The 16041-nt window shown below is 38.8% G+C and overlaps 1 protein-coding gene across 8 annotated transcripts in view; it reads right to left on the bottom strand.

Moving 5' to 3' along the window:
- The window catches only part of dst (dystonin), a 135148-nt gene extending 119918 nt beyond the window's left edge, over positions 1-15230 (bottom strand). For 3 of the 8 annotated variants that reach the window (XM_066696822.1, XM_066696824.1, XM_066696825.1), the window contains exon 1: positions 4885-5048. In XM_066696822.1, coding sequence (XP_066552919.1) covers positions 4885-4981 — 97 coding nt within the window. In that variant the 5' untranslated portion in view covers positions 4982-5048. Of the gene's footprint in view, positions 1-4884; positions 5050-7322; positions 7531-13727; positions 13911-14361; positions 14394-14850 lie in introns of those variants that run through there. The other 5 variants (XM_066696819.1, XM_066696823.1, XM_066696826.1 and 2 more) reach the window with 4 other exon arrangements.
- Positions 15231-16041: the final 811 nt, after the last annotated feature.

Genomic DNA, 16041 nt, shown 5'->3' with positions numbered 1-16041 from the left:
CGATTCTGCTAAGAAATGGCATTCTTTGGGCCCGCATGGACATTACATGGTTACAAGCTCGGCACAAAGTGTTAAGCTGCAACTCAATAAATATTTCAATCTGACAGACTTGTCTCACATTGGACCACTTGGACAATGCACTCCTTTTTTGCCATGCTAATGCAATCTTTCCAAGGGCATGAAAGAAACTCTTGATGTGTGAGGCAAGACAATCAATCCATCACCACAGAAAAATGCAGTGCACACCCACTCCAAATAAATCTAAAGCTTTATCAGAATTGCTTCATATAAGCAAAGGGGAGAATCTAACGTTAAGAAGGTTAAATAGATGCACTAATTTACTCCTTTCACACAACTACCATCTATAACACTGTAATTTAATGCAAATACCAAGTCATGCCTGGCATTGTAACAGAACAGATACCAAGGGGTGTAACCAAGTGGCAAGCCCAATTTAAAGAAAGATATAAAGCACATTCAGATTTGTAAATGTATAGAGCATGTCAGATTGGGATATTAAAATTATGTATGATATTGATACAATATTGCCATTATCACAAATGTATTGATTCCTTTCTTTTAAAAATAAATTGTTAATAAAGCAAGCTGTGTATAATTTGATTTTGTACATGGAAAAACAAACCTTTTGTTTATGGCTTCCAACTACTATATAATTACCAGTAACACCACACAGGTTCGTTTTTTTTTTTTTTTTTTTTTTTTTTTTTAAGAACTACAGTAGATAAACACAAAAATACTACCTAGCAACACAGAGGTATTGTATTATTGGCATGTGAACAAAAATCTCAAAAGGATAATTATTATTATTATTATTTATTTCTTAGCAGATGCCCTTTTCCAGGGCGACTTACAAAATATAAGAGCAATTGCGGAAAGAAAAGTCTTGAAAACAGTAATTTCCTACATGTTCTTCACCTGTGACCTCAGCAGCTCATATCTACAAACTGGTTTCTATAAATTGAAAAATAAAATAGGAGATCACCTTTTCACTCCGTGACAGACACACACAGTGGATGTATACAGATTTGATGCTATGCTGTAAAAGAGACTGGCCACTAAAATAATACAAACTGAAGGCAAAGTAGCTGTCAGCGCTGTGTAGTTTACCCTTCAACAACAAAAGCTTCAGGAAATGTTGTGTACTTTATGTCATCTGCTATGTAAACATTTGCAAGTAAAGTTTTCAGCAACACTTTCAGGCGTGATTAACCTTAAGAACACACTAGCAGTCACGCAAAATCTATATTTAACCATGAATGCAGTACTTATAATATGCAAGCATTGAAGAAGTATCTTGGTGTGATCTTACACAAGGTTTAAGGATGAATCTATACTTTGCACGGTAGGTCTGTTCATTTCAGTTGAAAGGCCAAACTGCATTCTCTCAGCCGAGGAATGGTCAGCAGCTGTGAGAAGAATTACACCGCATTTTGTGATTTCAAATTCAAAGGAGATTAATGTTTGTAGACATCACTCTTTGTCTGTGCCAGAACAATTATAATTCTGATGATGGGTTCATGTCCAAATTAGTACATTTCTTTAGATTATTATTCATGCTAGGTGTTTTGTGTCTGAAGTTTTTCCATGTTCATTTATTAGAAAGCCAAATCATCTTGGGAAAAGACCGCTCCCAGCTGACACCCTGCACGTGGACGGTTTAAGGAAACAGCACAGCGCTATGTGAGGCATTTGAAATGCAGGTGCATACAAACTGAAAATGAAAGAAATCAAAATGCAGATGACTTAAGATGATTAAGAAGTCATTCTGTTTATTCTAAGGCTTGTAATCAGAAAGTCAGGTTGTCACGATGCTCTCAGAGTGGCTTAGACCGAACAGCACAGCAAAGTGAAGTTCATCTATGAACATGAATCCAAAACAGCTGGAGACGTTTTTTTGGTCAAAGAAAATTCAATAATCTTTTCCACAGTATATGAAACCTGTCATGTGGTCAGCACCATGAGAGCAAGCCTGTCTATTTTTATAAATACATTTTCAAAACAACTCTGAACAAGGGAGCTAACAAGAGCAATTTCTGAGAATGTTATGAACATCATGGGATGCTGTGATAATTATTAGTATCCCCTGCAGCCTGAATTGGTACAGACTTAGACCTATTTGGATCGATGTTTTCAGATGGTTGCTGGAACAACCAAAAACACTAAGTTTAATTCCATTTAATATGGGATCCAATATGCTGCTCAAAAAGGCAGACGTGCCTTGGGCCATCCAGTTCTAACTACCTTTTATAAAAACAGCTCTCATTACCATACATCAATTAACCTTTGAAGTCCAAATCTATTTTTTTTTTCAACTATTCCTACACAAAAGCACAGGCCCAGCCAGAGGTACGTTTCTAATACATAAAAACAACCATCAAACCCTTTATCAGGAAATGCAAACTTTACTATTTCAACACGGGATTGTAAATAAATTAAATAATCAAATAATTAAATTCATTTCACTTTTATTTAGTTTCCCTAACAACATTTAGCATGTAAGATTGAATATTTAGAGACAGTAGCCTATCCAATGCTCATATCTTAATTAGCACACCTTAAATTCCATACATTCAAAAATATAGGCTATTATTTATTGCTAAAAATTGTGTTAAGTTAAAATGTTTCTGCCTCTTTCTTTGCCAGCATCTCTGGTTAAACCACCACCTTTTCTTGTCCGTTTTACTTCCTGTTCACTAATATAACCAGTGAAACAAAACACATTTTCCATAAATTGTAACATTGGCTTTCCAGACAAGTGTATACCTTGTAAAACAGAGAACTATAAGATCGAAATTAGTGTATCACTGATCACAAGATATGTTTTGTGTGTGACTAAGACACAATATAACTCATAACCCTTATTATTCATGTAAATGGAAAAATATTACGATTGCCATGGGACTCTCAATAAACTCACAGAAACTGTTAAAGCAAAATGGTTATGCCTGTATTTGTATGTATGTTGTTCACTTCCTGCTCATTTGTGCACTTTATAAACTATAGGCCTAAATCAAATGCAATTAGTTTCAACATGTCGCCTTGCATTTGTGCGAGATACACGCCTTAGAAGCTCTCTGAGGTCTGACACAGATGGAGGAGAAAAGCCGAACACAGATGGTTCTATTTAAATAAAATGACCTTTTTCTTCATATTAAGAACCAGGAATAATACACAGCTCTGTTTTCATTGCCAACAGTAAGTCACAGATAAGTTGTACATGAACAAAACAAAGATAAATTGTATGACTTGCTTCTTGTATCTGCACATAAAGGGCTAAACAAAGGAACTGACTGGTATTGAGGAATAGAGTAGCAGGAAGAAGTCATTACCCAGTTGCTTTTTGTGTATTTTTACAACCTTATGTCACTCGAAGGTATTATTTATTCGCCCTGCATATTATTCTTTGACTGTGTTTCAAGCAATGGAGAAATGCTTAACTCAAGTTGGCGCTACTCTACGACTTATTGGCAGAAAAGTGAATGGATTACACATAAAATATGGATGCTACATATCTGGAAGTACACCGCAATCTCAACAGACACACTGAGGGGAGTCATCCTGTTTTTCAAGTAGACTATCAATCATTTGTCTTGCGTTTAGTAAGGACTTCAGACAAATATCTGTTGCACAGCTATCATTGTCCAACTTTACTGCCTCCAGAACAAAAAAGTCACAAATTCCAAATGAAGCTACATCATACGATTCCATTCTGCTGAGTCCAACAGCTAAGCTTTTGCACAGCTGACCCTGTTAGTTACAATAGTCAACAGCTGAGACCAATCTAATTTGGTTCTCCAATACTACTTGCACAGGAAATATAAACTTCAACTAAATAGGCACTGTGCTCTATGTCAGCTGCATACATAGTGTATTTTTCCTTTTCATTTTGCAAAATAAATCTATCGGCCATACACAGCCGACATCAATTCCTATTGAATTTCCTGCTTTCCACAGAGACCTGCCCAGCCCGTGCACTCCGAGGTGATGTCATGGAGTAAGAAGCATTGATGGGAAGGCTTTGCCGTCGAATGGACTTGAAGAAAATATAATGTCTTCTGCAGGTTTCCCGTAATTACGGCCCTGGCTTTGAGCCACATCAGTGTGAAGAGGCTTTATAAGCGCCACAAGGGATGCACTAAAGAGCAGAGTAACTTCATCCTGGAAATCAATCTGATGATGTGCAGTTGTCAATTAACATTATTGATGACACTGGACTATATAGTCTGAAATACCTCTGATCTCTTAATTGAGCATTTATCAGAAAACAGTACACAAATGTTAATGTGCTAATTTCAAGTGTAATGTTATATAAACATCTGCAGACTACTTGAGGCTTGTGTAAAGCTTTTTTTAGTTACATAAAAATGAAACAGCAAACTGAAAGACAGCAAACTATATCAATGCATGTAAATATAGCACTGATCGATTCAGAACAACTCTTTTACTGCAAGAAACACTTGTACATCAGAAGGGCCGATGCGAGCAAGGATATTATCATTCAAAGACTGCATCTGAGGGTTAAAAACAGCACATCTCCCGGTGCATTATTGGGAATCATACAAAAAGCAAGCACTATATTCAGGCGAGCCTCCCAAGTCATCGTATGCAAACAGCACCCATGCACATGTCCTGGTCACTCCCCGACAGCACATCTCGAAATGATCTCGAAAGTTCACCTCAGCCAAACCTGCAGCACAGCCCTGCCTCGCCGCAGCAGTAAATAGCTAAAGCTGTGCAAGCAAACACTTGTTTACTGCTCTGGCCGGGCTATTTAGGGCAAGGCTCTCCCTGCCCTTTCCCACACCGTTATCCCGCCCCGGAGCATGTTGCATGTAGCATGTTGCATGTAGCATGTTCCTATACCTTTATATCTCTCCAGGACATCTTCGTATGCTTGAAGGTAGTCCCTCTCGTCCGCGTACAGATAAGCCACAGGGGTGGAGGTAGTATAACCAGCCATGGCCGGGGTCGGATCTGGACATGTACGACAGGCTCTGCTAGTGTATTAAGGAGCCTGGAGTTGGAGCCGCAGCAGAGGGATGCGAGTGATCAGGCATTGAAAGGAAACGCCTCTCTCTCTCTCTCTCTCTTTCTGTCTCCCCCCCTCCCAGACGGATCCACCTCCCACAGACCAGCCGTCCTCTCTGGTTTCACTGGAGGAAATCAGTGCAAGAGCCGGAGCCATGAATGCCATCCCATATTGAGCGGCGGCGGCGGCGCTAATGCGGGACAGGCTCTTCCCACACTCTCCCTGGCTCAACATGTCGCCCTTTCTTGTTTTACAACACAGGGCAGGAGACACTAAATAACGACGGCTTGAGTCGTGTTGATGTCTGCCTTCGCGGTGTGAGAAAGAAAGGCCGGGCTGCTCTAATCAAGCGTCCAATGCACATTTAGTGGCTGGGGGGACGAGTTTATGGATATGATCGCCCGTTAGCATCCAACCCAGGGTTTCTTTATGTTTGGCTAACATGTAAACAACACGCTGGCGTTAACGTCGTCTTTACTAACGTTTTTTTAAGAAACATTACTGCTACGTTGTTTACACATGGTGGATATGTATACTATACAACATCAATTAACTTCTTCCATAACCTTAATAGTACAAACATTTTGCGTTTTCCGGGTAGTGAGAAAAATAAAAAGGCAAAGTGTCATATATCTTCCTATGCATATGGCTACTATTTAAAATTGTATACATTGTTGCATTGTGCGTCAACGACGTGTAAATTATGATATAGTATTGGGTCGCGATTTATATTTTTTGAAACAGTATTAATTGAATGCATGAGTGAATGGATGTATTAATGATGTATATATTTGTATATTTTTTCCTCCAGTCGCCGCGCCGCGCCGCTCACACACAGGCTCCCGCAGGTCCTAATGCCCCTAGTGTATCGTCATGCTCAAAATCAAACAACCTCCTATAGCCTATTGGAAGCATCTGAAATGCAAATCCTGCTGTTTAATTAATGCATTATTTTGCTTAAACATAAATGTCTGAAACGACAATTGCATGTCTATAAAATACAAATACAAGTGGCCGATTCTTCTGTATCTCTGCATGCCAATGATACAGTTTCTACAATCTTAGTCTGCCCTAATAGTGTGACATTGATGTGGACCTGTGCAAAACGGAATAATATTACAATTGAATCCAGGTGGGGGTGTGAAACATGTCACCTGGTTGGGAAAGGATGTCAAATATTGAAACACCAGACCGAGATCAAATATTTATGTACTGGCAGCCAATCATGCTGTATTTCAGTATTATCTGCATGCATTAATCATTTACTGTATTATTGGTTTCATGTTTTCATGAAAACATACATTGGACACCTATCACTTAACCATAACAATAACTACCATTTCGCAAGAAGGAAGTTACAAAAATGGTTTTGATTACAAGTACAAAGTCATTGCATGGATCTGTTGGTTTGCAGATGGGCATTTTGTTCCAGCCTGAATCTTACACCCATTATTTTCACCACCGCCATGATTTGACCATTTGATTGGCATATCTACTGCTTGCAATCTCTCGTCCCTACCGTTTTATTCTTCTGCATTGGTGTATACACGTTTTGAAATAAGCAAACATGTGTGCACAGCAAACTTATCTCATGCAAATAAAACCTGATCACAGCTGATCTGCCACACAAGTTGCACCTGGTGATTATTTAGTTTCGCCAAACAGGTTCACTGATGTCAATTCTTGGAAAATGACCTTTTAAATCCAACTTCACAGACAACCCTCTGCTTTAAAGCAAGTAGCCCATATCAACGTTATAATTTCCATGCCACCCAATTGTACCACACTATATAGGCTATTATATTACCTAAAAGGGGTGAGATCACTGTAACAGGATACGCAACAGCAGGATTTGAATGCATTGTGTAGCTCCGGCATGTTTTTCCTCTCAGCTCAGACACACACCTATCGCACTAACATTTCCTGCTGCTGTTCAAGCAGATCCCATCCGTTTGCAAACCACGAAAATGGACCCTGAACCACAAACGCGGACATCCTCTCCTGCACTTCATGGTATATCCTACAATAAGCCCTAGCTCAGACATGACTGACACATTGCATTACAGCCAATGCTAATGCCTCCTCATACACCCAAATGCACATTGATCGTTGTGAAAATGTTGCAGACTAGGGGATCACCTTCACTTTCGCCTAAACCATCCATCTTTCTCACCGTGAGTCTGCATATTCCCCGATTATTGCGCTTATTCTTATGATATAATACGGATCACTGACATGTCACACAATGCACACAGTGTAAAGACCGGCTCACCCGCGATGCGGAGCACGGCTCTCTCCGCCGGGTCCAGCACGGCTCCTCCGTGCCTCTTGGAGCGCTCATGCCTGGGCAGGTTCCACGGCAGCGTGTCGCCGGGCGCCGGGGACACGGAGCCCGATTTCAGGCTGTAATCATCCTCATCCGAGAAGTCCGCAGAGGAAGACATGGAGCAGCGATGGGAAGCGGTCCCAGACCCGGAGCTCTGTGGAGACAAAAGCAAGAGATCACGGTGTTGCTTCCCCCCGGTCCAAACACGACCCAGAGCAGCAGGGCGCATCCTCACCATGTTTGCTGGCTACAGCAGCAGGGCATGGGCACGCATGGAGGTACGCGGAAGCAGCAGCTCCCAACAATCTCCTGTCTGATTCCCAATTTAAAAAAAAAAAGCCAAACCTAGGCACCAGCCGGAGAGGAAATCAATTGTATTTGGCTCCCCCGCCAGGACAAGAAATAGACTTACCGCTGTACACATGATCTCAGCTGATCCCTTTACAAACAATGACAGCTAAAATGAAAATGAAGCCGGTTGTGATCCAGTTTTACGACGCCACACCCTTACGGCCGTGCGATGCCCGATCCCCGCTGCTCCCGGTGTGCTTTGCCAGCCCTGGATGATGACAAATCCCCGGGGAAAGTGCACAGATTGGGCAGGGAGCGATCAAGGCAAACGCGACATCCCACTGAAACAGCAGAAATCAAAAAAAGCCTCGGCCCAATGCTCCCGGCTGTAAAGGGTTCATCCAGGCTGGTGTCGTGATTTCAGGGCAATTCCTGCGAAGCTGTTGTCCTTGCAGGCCCACTGATGGAGACTGGCTGCCAAGTCGCGATCGCATTGAGATTCAGGCAGTGTTACACTAGCCCCTATTGTCATTCATTCATTATGGCCGCAGACAGTCGTTATATTCCTGTCTGTTGTTACATTATGATGTGCATAAGGGTTTGCACGCAATTCCACGAATCTAATGCAAAATGAATCCTAATCCTTTCCCATTTGTATCTAAAATATGCATTTGTTGTAATTGTTTACATTTTGTGATGTTTTTATTGTTTGCATTTATCAGTATAATAAATGCAATGCCAGAGCTATGCATGCTATTCATGTTTTTATTTTATTAATAATAATAATAATAATAAGATTTATTTATGATAATTGTTTATTGTAGATGTTTGGTATCTATAATGAATGCATTCATTAATGGCATTAATATTGATTGAATATCATTTTGATCAAATTGTGTGCCTTCCCTAAATCTACCAGCAAATCAGTCCAAAACCTTAATAATGTAGGCACTGTCTCACTCGCTTTTATTGCACAAACTGTTTAATCTCTCAGCTCAAATTCTAATATGATCTCATTGTAGCCAATGTTATTTTGACCAATGGTACAGGTTAGTTTCAGTTCTAAGTGTCTTTTCTACATTTTCCTGTCTGTCAATCAAACCATCTGCAAGATGTCTTTCAAGTGTTACATTCAATATGGAGACATTTCATGTGGAATTAAACTAGGCATCAAATGGAGTGAACTTCAGCAACGGATTAGAATTGGACCCTGGGAAAAAAAAAAAAAAAAGCAGTTCTTAATTCTAACCGAATGGTATCATTAAATGTTGGTCTCCAGAACATGATAAATGCACATAATCTTGATATTAATAAAGAAATATAATTGATATTGATTTTTCTGTATGAAATACTGATCAGTAGTAACTGTGTAGTAATCTAGTGTTCTTGTGATCAGGTTTTTTTGTTAATAGTGTCTATAAGCAAATATCAATAAACCAGGCTGTAGCAGGTAATGCCAGAGGTTCTCTCGTAGTAAGAAGCCAAGAAAAACTGCAGCATATAAACTGACAAAACGATGGACTGGAACGAGATGAACATGTAAACAGCTGTGACACATTTTCCTGGTGCTAATTAGGTTCATTCTTGCACTTATTTAGGCCCTTGTTGTTGCTAGTCCTGCTAAGAGGTTTGCAGACCTTAATACTTCCATTGCTGAAGTGAAGAGGTGAAGTAGAATTCACTGGAAAATATAAACATCTGCATCCAACTACTCTAATAATGACCCCAATTCAACGTTCAACCATGCTGTGGTTACAGAGATCACCTAAATGGAGCTGACTAAAAGCTGTCTGTATTGACATGTTTGTGCTGCTCTCCTGAGGAATCTGTTGACAAAGGACAATAATGGAGATACTGCTTCTCAAAGACTTTCAGGATAGGAATTTATAATCAGGGATACCAGGTGCACTTTGATATCCACATTCATTTCTTAGATATCTTCCTGTTGTACAGCTTTGACAATGGTTTGTTCTGAACTGACTTATTGTAAATCTATACTATTACTCTGACATACTTAATATTCTCCAATGGTTATGTTGCATGTGACAAATGATTGTGCATCATAGCAATGACGTCTTTCAAAATGATTGAAATATTGTAATTTAAAATCACTAACCCTAATCTATATTCATATTTTGCTTAGCAAATTAGATGGATTACTCTGGATCTATGCAAAACACAGGCAAAACACCAGTGTGGTTAATACTCTGTACTGCTGTCCTTTGCCTTATGCAATGCAGCATCACATTGGTACATTATGTGAATAAGATCATCCCATTTCTGGCAGTCAGGGTTCAGTTTTCACTGGGATTGGATATTATACCATACATGCAATACAATCATAAAACAGGATTTGCCTGTCATGCAGTCACTATGTGGACACAGCTTGTGGTCTGAAAAGAAACTGTAATTTTGTCTTACGTGTCATGATTCTGCAAGTCCTGCATATGTTAACTTTCCTCTTTCCAAAATGGTTTTAGAGGAGATAGTATTCTGATTCACATTAAAATAGGGCTTCAAAACTCTGCCACCCTCTGATCAACCATCAGTAAGGAACCTCATTTAGCATGTGTGGGCTATCCTCAGCTTACTATTGTGAGAATGTACCATTTAAATACTACATCCGAGGGCCTCCCTGACCCAGGTTTCGTGCCAAGAATGGGCTGTACACTTCTGATTTTATTCACACAATGTGTAGGCAGGCTGGTATAAGGAACACGGCAGCATCGCAAATAATTCCCCCACTCCATCTTATATTTTGTCAATGCTTTGCGTGATTCCTGAATAACAATTTCAAAACCCCAGGGAAGAATTCTCCAAACAAAACAAAACCCAGCAATGCATTGTGACAACTTTTAGAGTTCATACTGTTGCATAACTATGTATCAGCTTTGCCTTGTTACTCTATCATAGGAGGACAATCGCAGTACAGCAAGAATTTCTGCAGTCATAATAACTTACATAATATGTGATTGTATCAATGATAAAGGTCTTAGCAAGCACAACTGAAACTAATGGAAACCTGAAAGATGTTTCAGGCTCAGATTTAGAACTGGTGAGAAAAAAATGAATCCATTGACAATCTGAAGGTGTTAATTTATATGTTGTTTTATATATATATATATATATATATATATATATATATATATATATATATATATATATATATATTTAGTGCAATTTGAGTCTAAAACATCATAATGCATGTTCTTGTTTGTTTTATATGTCATGGACGTTGATCACAGGAGGGAATTTCAGTGAAGTTACAAACTTACTTCACAATTATAAGGTAAACTGGAATGAATACTGCAAAATGTTACCCTCCTTGAAAAAAATAAGCATGGACATATTTGACTGGTATTTAGCAGCTAGCCCCATAAAACAATCATCGCTGAGAGGACTGTATGGTGAGTTATCATAGCTCCTAAGCAAAAAGATAAAAGAGCATGATGATGTATCCACAGCGAACTTTTCACAAGGCCATTCTGTGAGGCAAAGTGCAAGGGAAGTCAAAGGTTTATTTAAAGGAGTACATACAATAGTATTATAACTAGCGTTGCATTAATGTAGAATAATATATATATATATATATATATATATATATATATATATATATATATATAGTTTGCAAATGCAGTTTGCTCTACAGTTTGGCAATATCTTTTTTAAAGTCCTGTTATAAGATTTGTTGTTCTTCTATGAACAAAAATGTTGTTATGTTATGATCATTTAGAAAGTGTCATGTTATTAGACATAACCAAACAAAAGTGAAATATACTGCTACATCACATGGTTTCCTGTATGAATCAGGCTTAAAGCCAAGCAAAACACCTGATGCATGATTTTTAGCACATTATGTTAGATAATTGCACTATAAAACACATAGATGACAATAAAACAATAAAATAGGACGTAACCAATTAATTTTTAACACACTGACGTGACTTACTCTGTGTGTTCTAGGGCAATATTATATCAAAGTTAACAAGCCACACTTGCCATGATAAAGTTTATGAAAATGGCAGAACAGTAATGCTTGATTTAAGATGGATCCTAAACTTGATATTCTCCACATTACAGAATTAAATAACAAAAAGGTACAAACCTTAATCTGACAGTATTTTCTAATTCAAGGAAGTGTATGTTTGTTTAAAAAAAAACATTATGCATTATGTATTATGGTTTTATGAGAAATGTTTTAAACATTAAGAGCTATACTGTTCATTCAAAAGCAGAGGGAAATGCCCATTTATTATTAATGTTTGTTCATATAAAATCATTCTGAAAAGGGAATATCAAATATTATCAATTGAGATTTCCTCTCAATTGTTCTTCTTGTGATTCTTCATCATTTGCATCCTCTTCCTCTTCTTGTTATTGATATTATTCTCATCATTGTTTTGTCTTTTCCTTTCTGTTGTTAATGTTATTGTTTTGCAACAGCATTAGTAACAGTGAAGATAATATTTTCTATTAAATAAATATTGAATTTAAGATAATAAACCCTGCTATGGTTTTTGGAACTGAACAAAATTGATTAACTTTGTCTCTATTCATCGCAAATTATCCATTTTGAATGTAAAGACTCTCCCCTTTTTATCGGCTACAGATTTATTTTTATTTCATTTTATTTTTTAAATTTTGGTGATGTCAGTGAAGCATATGACTTGGAGATCATTGCTTTGTATGATGTATAACCCAACCACACATCACAGGACAGAATGAATAAATTAAAAATGATAAATATCAATGATCTGTTTCTTTGTAACATGAGCTTGGAAATGCATTTTTTAGATGATGTTTGTCTCTGAGGAACCAAACGTGATTTTAATATACTTTCACACATCTCAGTGCATTTAAATGTAATTTAAATGAGAATAATCGGTTTGTCTAGTGCAGATTTTAAGTGCCATACTACATGAGCCTGTGTACCACAGACACAGTCACATGACAAGGCATATAATTGTACTGATAAACACAAGCGGCATCAAATTGCTCTGTGAAAACAGGTATTGCTGCATTGCCAAAATGTCATGATTAATTTACAAGACTGTTGTAGGTCTGTTTGGGAGCATAGTATGTACTGTATTAGCAAACGGCATGTGAAAACAAGCACATTCAAATCATTTTGGCAGAGATTTCCATGCTGAAATGTGTGGGCACATCTTCTATATATGCGAGGTGATCTGGGTACGACCGTGGGTGGATCATCAGCAAGCGTTTTCCGTTACGGATTAATTATCCTCTAAAAGGGAGGGAGAATCCAACCATCCATTTTTAGAGCAACTGCAGTATAAAGGAGCACATACATGGGTAATATGAGATTCCAAAAGTCTCAGATACACTGAAGAGTATATGAGTATAATAATCAAAGGGGTTCAACAAGATACAGTTTTGGGGTATGAGTGTGTTCTTCCTGCTTCAACCTGTAATACACGACTTCTGGTTAAGCCGGTTGATGCGAAAGCAATCAAACTGAAAATGAAGCAGCATTCTATAAGCTAGAGCATCCTTCTCTTCATCCATACGTCCATCCATAACTTCCAACCCTATCCCGAACAGTGAATGCTCATACGCCACACGCACTACAATTATTTGCCAGTTCATCACAAGTCCTTTGAGGATTGTACTGATTGGATTGGAGACCTGCTCTATATCGAGATGGAACTTTCTCAATTACTATTTATTGTACGTGAATAAGCACCTTCCTCAGCCAAAAGGAAACATTTGGCAGTTGTTCACCTCCTTTTGAATCCAAAATATGCGTGTGTTAAACAAGGCAATGAACTCTAAAAGTTTTCTTTATTTCTTTCCCTTTTATTACAATTTGTAATGTGTAATGCTTAATTCCATGTTCAGTATCAGGGTCTAGAACTACAGATTTGGTTAGCCTGATGCTTGAAACAAAAACAATGAGAGCAAAAGCAAACCTGTCATTGCGAAGGAATTTAGCATAGCTTGGCTATAAATCATTCTTGCATGGAAACAAAAACGAAATAAAATAAATGCAATGTCATGCTTTAGTGCTTAAAATAAACAACAACAAAGGAGAATACCTACGGGTTTGCGTGTCGGAGTAACTTGTACAGAGTGATAAAATTCGGGCTGAACCCTCTTCTTGACTTTTCGTTTCCTCACTGATGCTTCTGGCTCACTCTCAGGGATTTCCACTAGTGACTTGCTCTCCTCCACGACACGAGCCCTGGCACTCCTTCTAGCATGACGTGGGCTCTGTCTGTAACCCTGTCGAAACAATAAGCACAGGTACAGGACATATCAGCATCCATTAGAGGAAGAAATACTAGCAAATATGATGTCATGTACTAACATTTTAATTTAAATTAAAACAAGGACATTTATATTTTACATATACATATTTTATTATCTCTACAACATTTAGTTACATAAAATATTTAGATAGATAGAATGATAGATAGACAGATGGATAGATACACAGACAGATAGATAGATGCTCTAAAGGAAAGCTTATATATCATGCTTAGAAATTTCCAGATCAAGCGTTCAGCATGCATGTTTACTTATTAAGCTACTGCCTTTTCACATTTAAAACCATAGAGGTTTTTCAAAGATGCAGCTACAAATGAAAAAGGGAAAACCTATTCCATTTCCTCCCATTACAGGGTACATTAGCCAACTTACCATGACCTTGACCACTTAGTAAGAAAATATTTACCTCTGATCTGAAGTGATGTGACCGGAGACCAGCTTCTAGGACAAAGGACAAATGTTCTAACATTTCTTGAAGATGTGGCACAAACGCCCCAAAGAAATGCAGTATAAATCATTCAGCACCATCTATTCCACCCAGATCTTTTAAAGTGTCTCAGATAACATACACATCAAGTGAAATACCTAGACTATTATAAAACAGAGAACCTCAATAGGTTGACATGTAAACTTTATATATGTTAAAGAAAGTAATGCACGCATAGAGATGGTACAGAGAGTCTGGGATAGGTGGAGATGTGGCTGCCGCAGTCCAGGTCTGAGCAGCATGTCCAAGTCCCACTTCAAGGATGACGAGGGGGTTATTATAGTATATAGGTGAAGTCATTTTCTGAATGTCGAAATGTTACAAATAATTAAACAAAACAAAAAAATGCAATGATCTGTGCAATGGTAGCTTACAGCGCCACTGCCAATGGAGATGTGGCATACTCACCACGACTCCGGGCACGTCCTGAAAACACGGCTTTTATCGGATGCTTGCCATGGCGCAGCTTGCGATGCCAGCAGCAGAAAAACAAAATCGTGGCGATAGTCCCCAGCAAGAGCAGCAGCAAGAGCAGGACACACTGGATACTGTAAGGTCTCAGCAACACCAGAAACGCCGCGGCGATCATCCTAAGCCGAGATGCGGGGACGGCACCGCTGCCCCCTCAGAGCTGAGCCTGCTTTTCGGATCTGGAGCCCGGGAACCCGCAGAGCAGTCTTGGAGGGGATTGATTTCAGTGATGTCCACAACCCATGAGTCAGCAGCACAGAGCAAGCCGGCAGTTTCTCCCGCATGCAGGGACCCGGCGGAGAGCAGCTGCATCTGGGCTCGGCAGGGCTGCAGCAGACGGAGGAGACACAGATGTAAAGGTGTCAAGCGCAGAGCTCACGCATTGCCACACTTGGTCCCGTCTAAAGCACCAATCAAAACATGTGCTGGGCAGTACATACACAGGGTAATAAGGACCATAGTTGGCCAGATCAGTCAGGCTGGTTTAGTTTGCTTGTTTGATTTTGACACTGCAATGTTCACCAGCAACTTGAGTATATGTAGGTCATATTAGTATAGAGTTAAGCTGCTAGAATGCAGAAGCCAACCATTTGATTGTAAGTTAGTTCATAATATCGAATGCTGATGGGGTTAGGTAAGGGAAATGGATACTGGATTTACTGTACCCCCCTTTAACTGTCACATTAGTATGCATGGATATATTAAAGGCTAAATGTCCACTTAAGTTGGTAGTGAGTGCCATGTTTTATGGGGCCACTTTTCTGATTTCATTCACACATTGAGATGACAAGATCCAGTGCATGAGCAAAGCACAGAAGAGCACAGTATAGCATCGAGTTTTATTTAATATTTGTATGGTAGTATCATAGCAGGTAGGTAATAATCTGTGGTCTGCCTATGTTAGTATAAATAGGCTCTATGTATGTCAGAAATAGTGACACTGCAGTGTGTCAGTTAGTACTTGTAATAGTAGGGACATTAAGAATCTTGTAAATCTATTATTGTTATTATTATTATTATTATTATTATTATTATTAATCATACAGTGGAAATAGGTCTCTAGACTGATTATGCATTACATAGTATGCAAATGGCAGGGAAGCTTGTAAGGGTAGAGGGCAAGATGGA

The sequence above is a fragment of the Amia ocellicauda genome, chromosome 23 (assembly GCF_036373705.1).
Source record: "Amia ocellicauda isolate fAmiCal2 chromosome 23, fAmiCal2.hap1, whole genome shotgun sequence".
NCBI classification, from domain to species: Eukaryota; Metazoa; Chordata; class Actinopteri; order Amiiformes; family Amiidae; genus Amia; species Amia ocellicauda.
This window is presented reverse-complemented; position numbering and strand designations above follow the sequence as displayed.